General features: G+C 44.3%; 1 protein-coding gene across 1 annotated transcript; it reads left to right on the top strand.

The window, feature by feature from the left end:
• Positions 1–4,023: 4,023 nt before the first annotated feature.
• LOC148920451 (uncharacterized) lies at positions 4,024–5,602 on the top strand. Its single transcript, XM_089044633.1, has 4 exons — positions 4,024–4,327; positions 4,598–4,737; positions 4,871–5,021; positions 5,292–5,602. The coding sequence occupies exons 1-4, from the start codon at positions 4,024–4,026 to the stop codon at positions 5,600–5,602; spliced, it is 906 nt and encodes a 301-aa protein (XP_088900759.1).
• Positions 5,603–14,681: the final 9,079 nt, after the last annotated feature.

Here is a 14,681-nt window from a genome sequence, read left to right as displayed (position 1 = left end):
GCTTTTGGGCTACTTTTCTCTCTTGTGCTTATCCACATGTTTGGGCCTGAGATATGGGCTTGAGTCTCGAGGCTCCCAAGCAACATGAGACTTTCCATTTTTCTGGCCCATCAATGGGCCTCATGTTGATTTATTACCGTCCATACCACAACCCACTCAAGCAAGCCCCGGTTTTTTGAGTGGTTTGGGCCCACTTAGGCTTGTAGCGTGGTTGGGTGTGCGATAATGATTTCGTGCTTGGCATGGCACATTGCTTGGCATGTTTTAATTTATCGTCTTGCGATGCTTATTTTTTGCATGGGCCTGTAAACCCGGTATGTTTTGTCTCAACCTTGAGCAAATTTATCTATTTAGTGTGGCACGTGAATTGTAATTTGTATGTGGTGGGTTTCGGTGCACTCTGCTTTACGTTTTTTCCCAATGGATCGTCGTTTTGGGCTGATAATTTATTTGGGTCCAACCATGTATTTTTTGGGTCTCAACATTAGCCCCCTTAATTATAAGGGCCATGAGCAGGTGCTGGAATGGGCCGAATAATTAAACCCAACCCAAAAAATCAAATTTGTATTTGTGGAGGACTCTTCCTCTTCCCGCGTGCAAAATGACGGCGTGCCATGATTGGTCCCAGCTGTTATTTGCAGTTTCCCAATGCCAACTGCCTTCCTCTTTTTATTATTTTTCCTCCTTTGTTTCTCTTTTCTCGCACTGCAGACACAAACCTCCTAGAATTTTCTTCTCTTTTTTACACACCAGACACAAACTTCTTCCTTTTCCTTTCTTTTTTACGCTCCAGCACTCCAAAACTTCTCTCCAACTATCTTTCCTGTGTTCTCTTTTGCCCTTCCACGAAGTCAGACCAAGTGAGAAAGTGCAATCGGGTAGAAATCACCCATCTCCAGCCGCTGGGAAGAAAGCCCTCAGTCCGACTCAACCTCGTCGTCCCTCCTTCGTCCAAAGAAAATCCATTCGCTGATGCTGGAAGGGTTTTCTTTTGTGCGGATTTTGCCTTCAAATCCCCGATTTTCTCCTCTTCTTGGTGCATTCAAGGCCATCCCTTGGAAGATTTAGCAAGGTACCCATTTTTTCTAGTTTTCCCTTATATTCATTGAAGAATTTGTTGGGTTTCTCATACCCATGGGTGTTGCTTTTTGTTTTGGCAGCCAAATACTAAACCCCCTTTTTACCCATCTTGTTACCGCTGCAACAAGAGTGCTCACGGAGTAGGTACTAGCAAGGAAGGGCCCATGCCATTGTCTGAGTTTCTTTCTTCCTTGATTTTGCTCGAGCTGCTGGAAAGGTAATAATTTTTCTTGTTGGCTTGGGTTTCTCCCCTTTTCTTCATTTTTATTTTGCACGGGCTTCCTCTTTTGTGTGTAAAAAGGCTAATTTTGGCATGATGTGCTTTCTCTTTTATTTATTTCTGTGCAGGTATATACGTCTCAGGCATAGGTGAGGGTAGGTGCTGGAAACCCTTGACGCTTCTGCTGGAACCTTCGAATTTCTTAATCTTCTAATTTGGATTTTTGGTACTTCTGTCTTAACCTTTTGGTAAATAATTCTACCAACTTTGGGTATTTTTAGAGTAAGTATAGACTGGTGCTTGGCCTAGGCTTTCATTCTTTGAGAACGCATGCCTGATCAATTATGGATTTCTACATGTGTTGCCTGTGGAGAACAATAACCGACAGAGTGCATATTTTGTATTGCATGGTTGAATATTTATTTATTTTTTTCATTTTGAGAAGGGACTTGCTTATCCTGCTTGTTGATCACGGAGTGAGACTTTTACTTGTCATGAGCTTGAATTTTAAATTGCATGTTTGCATCGGTCCTAGATAAGATGCAGTAGAGAACAGCACTGCAAAGAAGCGCGCAAGCCTTTTATTGATTCGCCGGCATAGCTTTTTAACGATTCGAGATTCCACCGGGGATGATAACACAACAGATTGATTTCGCGACGGATAAGGGAATGGTTTCTCTGAGGGCTTCGTGCGCCATGCCCGTCCGAACTGATCGGTGATGGTAACAAGACCCCCAGGAGCGATGGTAATGGTCCATGGTTCCGTAAATTCCACTCGATCCTTCCCAAGATGATCAATAATGAGGGTTTTGACCCCGAATAGATACATCTACGCCCAGCCTCGGGAAAGCCCTTCTTAGGCCGCGTCGATATCAAGATGCTGCATAGAGAGGGGTCTATTTCCAGCAGTCCCTTTATTCTTCCAATATCCGTGTGGCATCAGCAAAGGTTGGTCCGAGTGGGTTGATCGCGAACTAAGGGACCCTTCCACTTGTGACATTCTGAGCAGGCAGGGGTGCTGGATGCTATTTTTATTTCTAAAGCTTGTGACATTCATGTTGAAGCCAAGATGCTCCGGCACGTGGTTAGACGATGGAGTACCGAGACACACACCTTCATCTGCTCCTGGGGAGAGTTTGCTCCCACGCTTGAGGACGTAGCCAACATTTTTGGCTCCCACTTTGCGGCAGTCAAGACCCCTTCCACATTGCGTTGACCCCGGAAGATAAGTTAAAGCTTGAGATTTTACGGAAAGGTGCTCCGACTTCTCCTAGCACTTCCCTGTGGTTTAGCAACTGGGTACAATTCTTCGGAGATGTTAATAGGAATGAGTCGTGTCGCCTTGCAGCGTTTATATCATTGTAGCTTGAAAGATTCATTTTTTGTGATTTTTCTCAAGACTGTTTGCACGAGAGGGTATTTCCTTTGGCTTTGGCAATAACGCATGGCAGCACACTCCCTCTGGTCCCCATGTTCCTGGGACACCTATACTGTTTGATTGATCAAGTTCAGATGCTTGAGAAAGGGGCGGCGGAACTATGGTTGTGGAGACTTTTCTGAATTCTAGTTTCCTGCAGGTCTTTTTATGGGAGTGCCTTCAAGGGATAGAAGTATCACCGCTTCCCTATTTGAAGGCTAAGTCACTTGTTGGTTCTGATAAGGGCTCATACGTTCCGGAGAGTCTCCCTTTGATTTGCAGATGGTCACGCCGGATGCAAAGGAAGGGTCAGAATTTCTTGGAGCTGCTAGATGATGTTGAAAGATTTATCTTCCGCCCCTACTGTGTTCTACCGGAGGGATTTAAATGTATGCCCTTCTATGCTGACTCCGATGATCTAGTTGGGGCCCAAGTAATGACAGTACAAGGCCTTCAATTACGAAGGGAAGCGTTGCTAAGCGCTGCGTGTCCTCCTTTGCCTACACCGAGCGACAACCACCTTGAAATTTTCATGCATTATTCACCTTACCGGGTCGACGGCAGTTTGGATTTAATCAAGGTGTGCCTCTCACCCCATCCACGGAGAGCCCTCTTCACCGCACAGAATCTTTTGGACTGAGGACCATGTACCGGGAGATGGCAGACCCTTTGCCCTCGCTTTGGCCAACAGAGGACGTATCGGGCGGTCTCTCAAAACCTACCAAAGCTACTGGAATCGTTGCTTTGCTGCACTTAGCCGATTCCATGCTGCCCATTGCGATCGATTACTTCCCACCATAGTCCATCATGCCCGCTTGGTGTCGGAAGAGAAAGCAATTTCCTTGAGTGAGAAACGGAATTTGCCTTTTACTTCCAAAAGCGGAGAGATTGTTGGTGATTTCTTGAAGCTAAAGCGGAAGTTAGAGAAATCGGGTTCTCATAGCACCGGGAAAAGTGCTACACATAGGAAACATAAGCGAGAGGAAAGCTGCAGCGTCGAGAAAAGGCAAGCTGCAAAATGACCAAAAAAATTCATCCCCAAGGTTGCAGCAAGAGGTCCTCCTAGCTCAAGAAAAGTTGCCTTGCCGAGCCTTTATCACAGCACTGTAGCTTCGCAAAGAATAGCAAGCAGCACCAAAGGCTTTGTCTCCTCGTAGTAAGTCTTGCCATTTGTTTGCTCTCTTTTGTTTTCCCCTCTTTATATATATATATATATATATAAGTATTCCTTTTATTTTATTTTACAAGTACTCCTCAAAACAAAGGCAAAGGTAAGGAAGTTCCCATGATCCCGAAGCGTCGAAGCATGCATATTCTCGAAACACGGTTTGCCAATACCCGCAAGAACAAAGGCGAAGATGCGGGACCCAAAGTAGTGGTAACGGTTGATGATAATAATGATGATGGTAGAGATGAAGGTGGCACTGCGGAGGCTGAGATTAGCACCCATAAGCAAGAGAGCGCTCATAATACAAGTGGTATGGATGAGGACCTTGATGAAAATCAATACTATAGTCATAACGAAGACACGTATCCAGACTTCGATACTAACCTAGAGGAGTCCGATGCCTCATATACACCTCCCGCTTTGGCTAGTGACCTTGGGCAGCGTGTTTTGCATTGAATTGGTATCAGACGATGCTCTTGCTTGTTTTACTTGGCATATTGATATTGCATACTGCCCGTTGTGTCCTATAGCTCATACTTTGTTTTTCTCCAGCAGGTCGTGCCCACCATTGAGGACACAATAGGTGCCTCATCGAGGTGGTTTTCCTTTTCCGCCATCAAGGTCGATGTTGTCCCGAGCCTTCCAAAGGCAGCCTCATTCTACTCCTAACTCGACACTCGACATGGCTGCTAACACCTCTCCCCACTTCCAGAGTTCCTCCTCCTATTTCTCCAATCCCGAGCACACCGACATAGCTGCAAGACCTCTCCGCAGCCTTCCAGCAGCCTCCTCCCTACTTCTCCAATCCTCGAGCATACCGACATAGCTGCCGGCACCTCTCCGCTGCCTGCAGCTTCTTCCCTACTTCTCCAATCCCGAGCATACGACATAGCTGCCAGCGCCTCCGCCACTTCCAGCAGTTCATCCTTCTACTCCTCCTATCCCGGTACACTGACATGGCTGCCGGCGCCTCCGCTACTTCCAGAAGACACCCTTTGCTGAGATTATTGACAACAGTCATAGGAATGGTGATGCTTTTATCGAAGGTTCCTCTAGAGGGCATTTATCCGAGAAAGGCATGTCTTGGCAAGATTGGGAAAACTCCTACACGGCATTCAAAGCTTTTTTTGACGGCGGTATCACCATTCTTAGATCCATTGATGAGCTTCTCCCGCTTTGCTACAGATTTGATGGTTATGTGACATTTCAAGGTGCCCTTGTGTATCCAGAGACGGTTGAGGCCTTGAGAAGGTTTATAGACAAATACGGAGATTTAATGGAAGCTACAGATGTCACCTCCTCTTTCTCAAGGTGCACTGCCTTCCGAGCCCTTGGCCTAGTACTTCACGGGATGGACACCATGCAACTCCTTGATATTATGGACCACAAACTACTCTGTTGGCGAGATGCAATATGTGAGGCCATGATTCTGGGCTTTCGCGTGGAATTTCTTCTCAAACTTGTGAAGAACTTAGCACGTGCCGTCTTTGGAGCACGGGCCATTCATAGTATGCAATTATCGCATGATTCTGATGAAGTAAAGGCTGCTGCAGATGCCTTGAATATTAAACAGCGGGAATTGGAGAACCAGCACCGGGAGATGCATGCCCTTCTTCTTGCTAAGGGTATTTCTGTTGACAACGCTGAGTGCGTGACGGAGGCAGCGGCCAGATTATCTCCTAGGGCTTCCTTCATTTTTTTCGGACATTCTCCATAGCCTTAAGGTACTCAGCTCATTCATCATTTTTTTATATCATGTTACGTCTTCCAGCATCAGCTAGTTTTGACACACATCCTCTTTTTTTGCAGACTGTCCATCCTTGGCTTGGTAACCAGTTATCTTAGCACATGACCCGCTTTCTTTGTGACCTAAGGACGCATGAACTTTCAGCACGTGTAGTTTATTTTGCTTCGTTCGTAGTGTTTTTTTTTTTTTACTCTAACGACTACGTCATTATGCCTTTGTAACGTGATATTAAACTATTGAAGTTTGTATGAATTTCTGAATGCTTGAGGCATGTTGCATGTTTCCCACATATATATATATATATATATATATGTACTGCTTTTGTTGGCAAGACTTGCCTTTGTGGACTGCTTGAAATTTTCCGACAGGTTGGATATCGTTGAAAACAAGGTATATGTTGCCGAAATTTTTTTTGAGAGAAGCAGAATTTCGAAAGTTTCTTTTGCATGGTTTATCTAGATTCTAAGCTTGACAAAACAGCTTCCCACCTTTCCCAAAGGGTCAAGCTAATATGTGCATGATTTCTACTCGGGCTCTATAAAGCTTCCAGGTGCTGTGCGATCATGTCGCTCCAAAGACCTCAAAATTGCATGTTTCTTTGCAAACACACTTTATGCTATTTTTTTTCGCTTAAGCGCGATGCTTTGGGACCCCATCTGAGTGACTTTGCCCACTTGTCTCACTACTAAGTGGCATGTTTTGTTGTTTTTATTTATTTATTTATTATATGAAAGTTTTTTTTTTTGACAAAGTGTAAATAACAGTAAAACTTTTAGAGACACAATTTTTTTTTTCAAAACATTCCTTCATTCTCATTGCGAAGCGCTTGCTACCATAATGGTGCGTCATACAAAAGTGTCTTTAAAACATGAAAATAAGACAGAAGGAATTTGTTTTTTTTCTTTTGGCAGAAGGAAAATATAAAAGTACGGGGCATAAAGTTATCTTAGCAGTAGTAGAACTTGAGCCATTTCCCGTTGATGGGATCCGTCAGCGTGCCTTCTTTGACAGAGACCAAGCGATAATAGCCGCTGCTGTAAACTTCTTTGACTGCAAACGGTCCTTCCCATTGTGGCGCAAACTTGGAAGGTCCCGACACTTGTCTTCTCACAATCTCCACGACTTTTAGCATGAGGTCTCCCTGCTTGAAGGCACGAGGCTTGACTATCCTGTTATAGGCTTGAGCTACGGTTCTGTGGTACAACGCTGTCCTCTTTTCGGCTTCCGCTCTTTTTTCATCCAAAGCTTCAAGGTTCAGCAGGCGCCATTCCAAGCATGACTTTGTATCCCATTTGAGGTCGTTAACATGCTATTCGCAGTGGGGACGTAATCTTTACTGGTGAAATGGCATCGGACCCATACACAAGCGAATAGGGCGAGAAACCTGTGGCATTTCTTGAAGAGGTGTGGTAGGCCCATAAAACATCCGGCAGGTGAACACTCCAACCTCCTTCATACTCATAAACCATTTTGCTTAGGATTCTTAATAAAGTCTTGTTCGTGGCTTCCGCTTGACCATTTCCTTGTGGGTAATAGGGCGTGGAGCGACGATGCTTGATGCCATAACCACTAAGCGTCGAGCTTACTTGCTTATTAACAAACGGGGTGCCATTGTCGGTGACAATCTTATACGGGATCCCAAATCTACATACGATATATTCACGGATGAAATTGGCAACGGCAGCCCCCGTGGTCTTCCGTAGAGGAACCGCCTCAACCCACTTTGTGAAATATTCAGTGGCTGTGAGGATCCATATGTAGCCGTCAGATGGTGGATGGATAGTTCCGATCAAGTCAAGCCCCCAAGTATGAAATGGCCAAGGAGTGCGCATGTCCTGCAGCAGCGTGGGAGGCTTGTGACTTAAGTTGGCATGAACTTGGCATGTGTGACACCTTCTCACAAAGTTGTATGCATCATTCTTCATTGTAGGCCAATAATACCCAACACTCAACAGCTGCCGGTAAAGCCTCTTCATTCCTTGGTGCTCACCACATTCTCCAGTACGAATCTCTTGCATGACTTGTTGTGCTTCAGACTTTCCCAAGCATTTTAATGGCTCACCATTAAACCCCTTACGGTAAAGAGTTGACCCATCTATGAAGTATCTTTTCATTGTCCTTTTGAGCTTGCGTGCATGCTTGGGATTGGTTGGCAAGACTCCGTTGATGAAGGATGCCAAGTATGGAGCCCTCCAATCCTCTGCAAACGAGATGGTGAATGATTCCTCGGTGAAGGGTATCTTTGCACACTTGGGACAATTGGCTTGCATTTCAGCTGCTTGTTTTCTCATTTCTGGCTAGTAATAACCCTTACGCTGCAGGCGCCAATACAAGAAAATTATTGGCTCTAAATTGCAAGTAACCTCATGTACCTCTTATGGGATCAGACTTCACTATGAGATGTAGCTTGTGAGCAAGGAAGTAATGTCGCAAGCGCTGTGCAGCATAGACAAGAGCAAGGCACAATAGTTCAGTCTTCGGATATCTCACTTCAGCTCCCCTTAGTTGCCTACTTACGTAATAAATGGGACTTTCTTCCCCGTCATGATCATCTTGAGCAAGCAAAGCCCCCACCACTGTGTTTGTTGCAGCCAAACAAAGCTTGAGAGGAAGCCCCGGAATAGGTGCTCTCATAGTGGGCAGCTTGGTGATTATTTGTTGCACTTTCTTGTAAGCTTCTTGGCACTTCTCACTCCATTTATACGGCGTGCCTTTCTTGAGCAATGGAGTAAAAGCACTCATGGTGGCAGCAAGACCTGGGATGAAGCGTCGGATATACGATAGTCTTCCCATAAAACTTTTCAATTCTTTTGGGTTTCTAGGGGGCGCAAGGGAGTTGATGGCTCTAGTTTTTTCAGGATCCACATCTATGCCACGCTGGTGTACTTGAAACCCCAAGAATTTGCCGGATGAAACTCCAAACGCGCACTTCTTTGGATTCATCTTCAGTCCGTACAGGCGGCACCTTTCTAGCACCCTCCTCAAAACTTCTTGATGGCCTTCTTTGGGTTTGGACTTCACCACAAGGTCATCCACATAGTCTTTGACTTCTTTTCCCATCATGTCGTGAAACATCGCTGTCATGGCTCTTTGGTATATGGCGCCAGCATTTTTGAGGCCGAATGACATGACCGTATAATAAAAATTCCCATATGATGTTCGAAAGGCTGTCTTCTCAGCATCTTTGGGTGACATCTTGATCTGATTGGAACCACTAAACTCATCCATGAATGACAACAAGCCTTGACCCGAGGTCGAATCAATTCAGATATCCATGTTGGGCAGCAGGAACTCGTCCTTTGGGCAAGCTCGGTTGAGGTCCCGGTAATCCGTGCATATTCTGATCACACCGGTTTTCTTTTTCACAGGGACAATATTTGCTAGCCACGTAGGATGCTTGATTGGCTTAATGAATCCGGCAGCTAACAACTTTTCAATTTCCACCTTGATTTGCTTCTCAACTTCAGGATGAAAATTCCTTCTCGGCTGCACAATAGGTTTTGTATCAAGCTCAATATTCAAAGTATGACTTACTAAGCTTGGGTTTAAGCCAGGCATTTCCTCATAGCTCCAAGCGAACACATCTCGGAATTCTTTTAGCAAACATACCATGGCCTCCTTCTCTTTACTTGTTAAATGAACGCTGATGGAGATGGGCCTTGGGGCAGAGGGATCCTCACCCAAATCAATTGTTTCATTGCTCATCACGATCTATATTGCATGTGTCTTGGTGCTGTCATCGGTTTTTGGAAAACACAAGGCATGAGTGCCTTGTTATTGGAACTCCCACAGCTATTTGTTTGCATTACTTTCCCTCCATACTCGGGGCTTTCCCGTAGGACACGGTCAAGCCCCCAACCCCGTCATAAGCGGTACACGGTACGTCCATCGGGCAACATCACCTTTGAGCATTGGGGATGATCATATGCATGATTGTTGACTTCCGAATGCCTTTTTCTCTCTCGATCGACAATGGTGATGAGCTCCTCATTGCTTAAATCACGAATTTCAGTCCACGAAGGAAGGTAGGTCCCGAAATTCTTAGATGGGTTGCTTCCAGCACCTGTGCATTCAGTGTAGAATTTTGCCTCGGAGTAGTGAGCTTCATCCTTGTTGAACGGTGCTTGATTCCCAAGTATGCGTAGTGGCCTCAGCCCAATTCTTCCTTTTACGCATTGATGATAGGTAGAGACCACAAGTTTATGCTTGTTGAGCCATGGCTTCCCAAGCAAAGCATGGTAAGCTACATCCACATCCACGACATAGAACTTAGTAAGTGACCGAATTGGCCCAACCTTCAAATTTACTTGCAGATGCCCGACTGTGACCTTACTTTTATTCTCGAAACCGCTGATGTTTGTTTGTGATTGGACAATTTTGGACAATGGGATACCAGCTGCCGTAAGCACAAACAGAGTTAATATGTTGACAGAGGAACCCGTGTCTACCAAAGCTCTCCTTATGAACACATCATTGATTTGTCCCTCCAAATAAAGCGGCCTCCTGTGGTCCGGGTATGGAACTTCCATGTCTTCGTCCGTGAAGACAATAGCATTGTCATTTCCCAAAAATGACCCTTGTGGTTGAGCTGTAAAGCAGTGAGAGTTAGACTCCGCAGAGATATTCATCAGAGCTGCAAAAGCTGCTTCTCTTGCTTGAGGCCCGAAGCCAAGTTGGTCAAAGAGTAATTTGAACTTCGGGTTTCTTTGAAGGACCTGAGAAGCTGTGGGCCCCTGTTTCATGCTTAAATAACGTTCCATCACGCTTGTTTAAGCTTCCGTGAGATTATGAAATGTCACAGAATGCTTCTTCTTTGTCTCGATAAAGCCCCGAGTAGCATTCTTCCGCATGTCCAAAATAAAGACTTCACTGTCTGAGTTGTTACCCCATCCATCAGCGAGCGGCAATGGTGTGTTGTAACTCGAAGGCCTCGAATATTTACACCAATATGCTTTCTCCATGTTTCCGCAAGGTTCCCATATAGCTTCCAGCGGTTTCGGGTCATTCCTCCAAGGGTGGCACAATTCATCATCATCGAGCAAATCATCGGAGCATGTAATAACAGCAGCTACCTTCTTTCCCCTTCGTTTTGGCAAGCGGTCTTCATCAATTGTTTGTTCCTTAGAGGGAAGTTCAAGGACTCCCTCATGTATTTTGGCGTGTAAAATCCTCCTGAGACTTTGACAGGCAGTAGTTGGATGCCCCATAAATTGGTGATAACGGCAGCACCTAGGATCATTCTTTTCCTCTCGGGTAGGAATTTTGTAGGGTCTGACAGGCTTGATTACGCCATCAGCAATCATTGTGTCAATGATAACATGAAATTCTTCATCTTTGCATGGTAAGGGTGGATACGTCTCCCTATCCTTTTGTTTGCGTGAATTATAGTCATTGGATGGCTTGTCATCTATTGCCAATGTCTGATGCGCTTCCTTCTTCTCATTCCTCCAAGTCCTTTGTCCTGTTGGCTTGACGGACATGCTTGTCTTCCTCACAGTTTCCAGCAGCCGAGAAAATTGACTAATGTCAATATTCTCCAAATACACTCTATAATCCGCCACAATATTGCTGATGCAGATTTCAACAAGCGCCTCCTCATCTTTCTCATCGTAGCAATCCAATGCTAGGTCCAGGAACCTACACACAAAGTCCACAGGATCCTCACCATGCTTTTGGCGAGTGTTGTTGAGTTGAGTGGTGGTGACTCGTTCTTCATGCTGGAAATACTTCTTACAAAACCTGCTTGCCAAGCTTTCCCAAGAGTGAATAGAGCCTGGTGCCAACGTCATATACCACGTGTAAGCACGATCGGTGAGACTCTTTGAAAATTCTCTAAGTCGAAGATTATGATCACCAGCATATGGTCCCAAGGCATCAATGAAGCGATTGACATGCTCTTTGGGCTCCCCTTCCTCCCGTCAAAGAGGACAAAGGTTGGTGCTTCATAACCTTTAGGATATGGCTGCTGGAGTAAGCTTGATGGGTACGGCGGCTGAGGAAGATACTTCCAATCTTCCTGACTTCGACTCAGCTCCTTTTCCAACATGGCAACAACGTCCTCCTGAGTGACAAAAGATGGTCCTCTTTGCTCAGACTCCTTTCCGGTAGCAGCAGATTCTTCTTGTGGGTGTTTCTCATTCACTTCACTTGGCTTTGGAGCCGAATTTTTGAGTTCTTTTATCATCTCAGCCATCTCCCTCTGGGTCTCACCCATAGCATGAATGGCTACAACAAGGTCTGTGAGGGTAAAAGTTCCCTCACTTGCACGTTCTTCTTCTCTAGAAGAGGCATGTTGCCTTGACTCTGAGTCAGCATGGCTTGGCCCATCCTGGGAAGTCATGTTGTTGCTTCTGGTCTTCTTTCTTGGAGGCATTGATGAAGATAATGGTTTAATCCCCAGCAGAGTCTCCAATTTATGTGGGGGACTTTTTCTTCCTGCTGCTAATGGGCTGGGCTCTTTGTAAAAGGGTGGACTGAGGAGACTGTCCCCTTTGCCTGGGTTCGAAAATTAAGTCCCAAAATACCTCGAAAGAGTAGTAAGATCTTAGGAGATATTTTGGCTATCTTCACCGATTAGAATGATGGTGACTTACAGATGATTTTGGCATGCTTTCAGATAGTCTTTTAGCTTAGCATGAGTGGCATGTGGCATGGGAACAAAACCAACATAAGTTTAGCACTAAGAGAGAGATTATGCTTGGTTTATGAGAAAAGAAAGTATTAAGGTAAGGAATGAGGTGTTTTGTAAGGAATTTTGACTGGGGAAAAGGAAAAAGAAAGACAAAGTTCTTCTGGCAGCTGCTAGAAAAACAAATTGGAGAAGAAGGTGAATAGTGCACGAGGTAGTTAGATTTTTGCAAGTTAGAGAGAAAGCTTGCTCCCTGAATTTTTTTTGAGTTGCCTCTGTTGGGTAGGGTAAGCCTCAATTTATAGCTGCTGGAAATCACCATTCTTCAAGAAACCCTAATGGCTTCTACTTCTTTTGGCTAAGCTTGTTCCTCCTTTCTCCTCCTCTTCTCCGACTTCCCTATCTTGGCAAAAATTGCCTTTGTTTATTTGCTTGAATTCAGGAGATTTGGGAACTCAATGTCCCCCTTTCCAGCTGCGCATGGGAGTTTCCTTCTTGGTTATCTGTTTTTTCTTCTTTCCTTCCCCCGCCTTGGCTAAATCTGATGAAGGAAAGGAATTTAAAATATATGCTGGTCCAAGGGTGCTTTTGACAGTGCAGGCCAGCATTCCTTGGTTCTTTAGGCGTCTCGGCTTGGAACTTGCTCCCAGCAGCTTTGCTTGCCTGAGTCCTGCCAACCTCCTCCTTCACATGTTTTCTGTTTTTCAAAAGAACTGAAGCTTTTGTGGGCTGTTTTGGGATTTTATAAGGGCCAAGGTGGTTTCCTAAGCAAATGGGCTTTTTGTGAAATATTGGGCCTCTTGATTGGGCTTATTTTTTTGGTTGGGTCATTTTTTGGTTAGGTTATTTTGCTTGGGCTTTTGAGCTACTTTTTCTCTTGTCTTACCACGTGTTTGGGCCTGAGAAATAGACTTGAGTCTCGAGGCTCCCAAGCAACCCGAGACTTTCCATTTTTCTGGCCCATCAATGGGGCTCATGTTGATTTATTATCGTCCATACCACAACCCACTCAAGCAAGCCCCGGTTTTTTGAGTGGCTTGGGCCCACTTAGACTTGTAGCGTGGTTGGGTGTGCGATAATGATTTTGTGCTTGGCATGACACATTGCTTGGCATGTTTGAATTTATCGTCCTGCGATGCTTATTTTTTGCATGGGCCTGTAAACCCGGTATATTTTATCTCAACCTTGAGCGAATTTATCTATTTAGTGTGGCACGTGAATTGTAATTTGCATGTGGTGGGTTTCGGTGCACTCTGCTTTACGTTTTTTCCTAATGGATCGTCGTTTTGGGCTGATTATTTATTCGGGTCCAACCATATATTTTTTGGGTCTCAACATCAGTGAAAAAGGATCATGACTTGCAAATAAGAGGTCTTAGGTTCAAACTCCCATGACATTTTAGTTGAGTGTCTGAGATAAATCCTCCTCCCCTTTAAATTTAGACTATGGCTTGTACTAAAAAAAAAAAAAAAAAGTAGTTTCTATCTAATGTGAGAGAGGTTTCTAGAAAATGTGGTACTCCAATTGGTCTACATAGACAGCTTCTTTTCCAAATCTTGAAGGAAATACCATCCAAGTTTGGTATGAACGGTTGGAACCTACTTCACCAAGAAATGTTTATGCAATAGAAAGGTTCTACTCATCCTTGGATGATGCGGATCAATTAAACCAACTGAAAACACTGGCTGGTTAGAAGTGAACGTCTAGTAGTTCAACATGGTAGCCATACCAAAATGCTTTTAAGAAAACACCTGAGAGATCAAGATGCATAAAATAGTGTATTGGATAATCCAGAGGAAATTCCTAATCCAACAGTTTGTCATTCATTCAAAATTACTTTCTAATTCAACTCAAGTGGTGAGCTTGTTAAACCAGAGCTAGATCATTATTTGGAAGAGTATCTCTTACCTAGGACTCTTAGTTTTGATATATTGTCATGGTAGAGAACAGACGACATCAAATGCTCTTGTGCAACAAAGTAAGAAAGCATGTGAAATAGCCTTCCGAAACGAAATCCATCCATCTGCCTGACATTCTGAGTATTACTTCCCCATTGTTCATGTGCTGTAAGGACCTAACCGGAATCTCCAAAACACAACCAAGGAATCTCCATATCACCATATTCTCACTCCAAGAAACATCACCTGGTTTGAGCTTATGGCCCTTGAAACCACAAGAACTCACTCACATCCAAAGACATTTTAACATTCCTTGTGGTGGACGTTATACGACTGCGTAAGATTCACAATCCTAGTTAGATGTTGGTGGCCTAAAATGAGGGTCAACCATCGCAATATTTGATTTCTTATAACAAACCAAAAATTGATGAATTACCTAAACAAACCAAAAATGGGACTCCTCAATTTTAAAGAGCCAAGTTTTTTCCTCATAATAAAACAATAAAACATGTCTCAGATTCCA

The sequence above is a fragment of the Prunus mume genome, linkage group LG2 (genome assembly GCF_029339155.1).
Source record: "Prunus mume cultivar Tortuosa linkage group LG2, ASM2933915v1, whole genome shotgun sequence".
In the NCBI taxonomy this organism is placed as follows: Eukaryota; Viridiplantae; Streptophyta; class Magnoliopsida; order Rosales; family Rosaceae; genus Prunus; species Prunus mume.
Note: the sequence above shows the minus strand (reverse complement) of the source record. Positions and strands in the feature narration are given on the sequence as shown.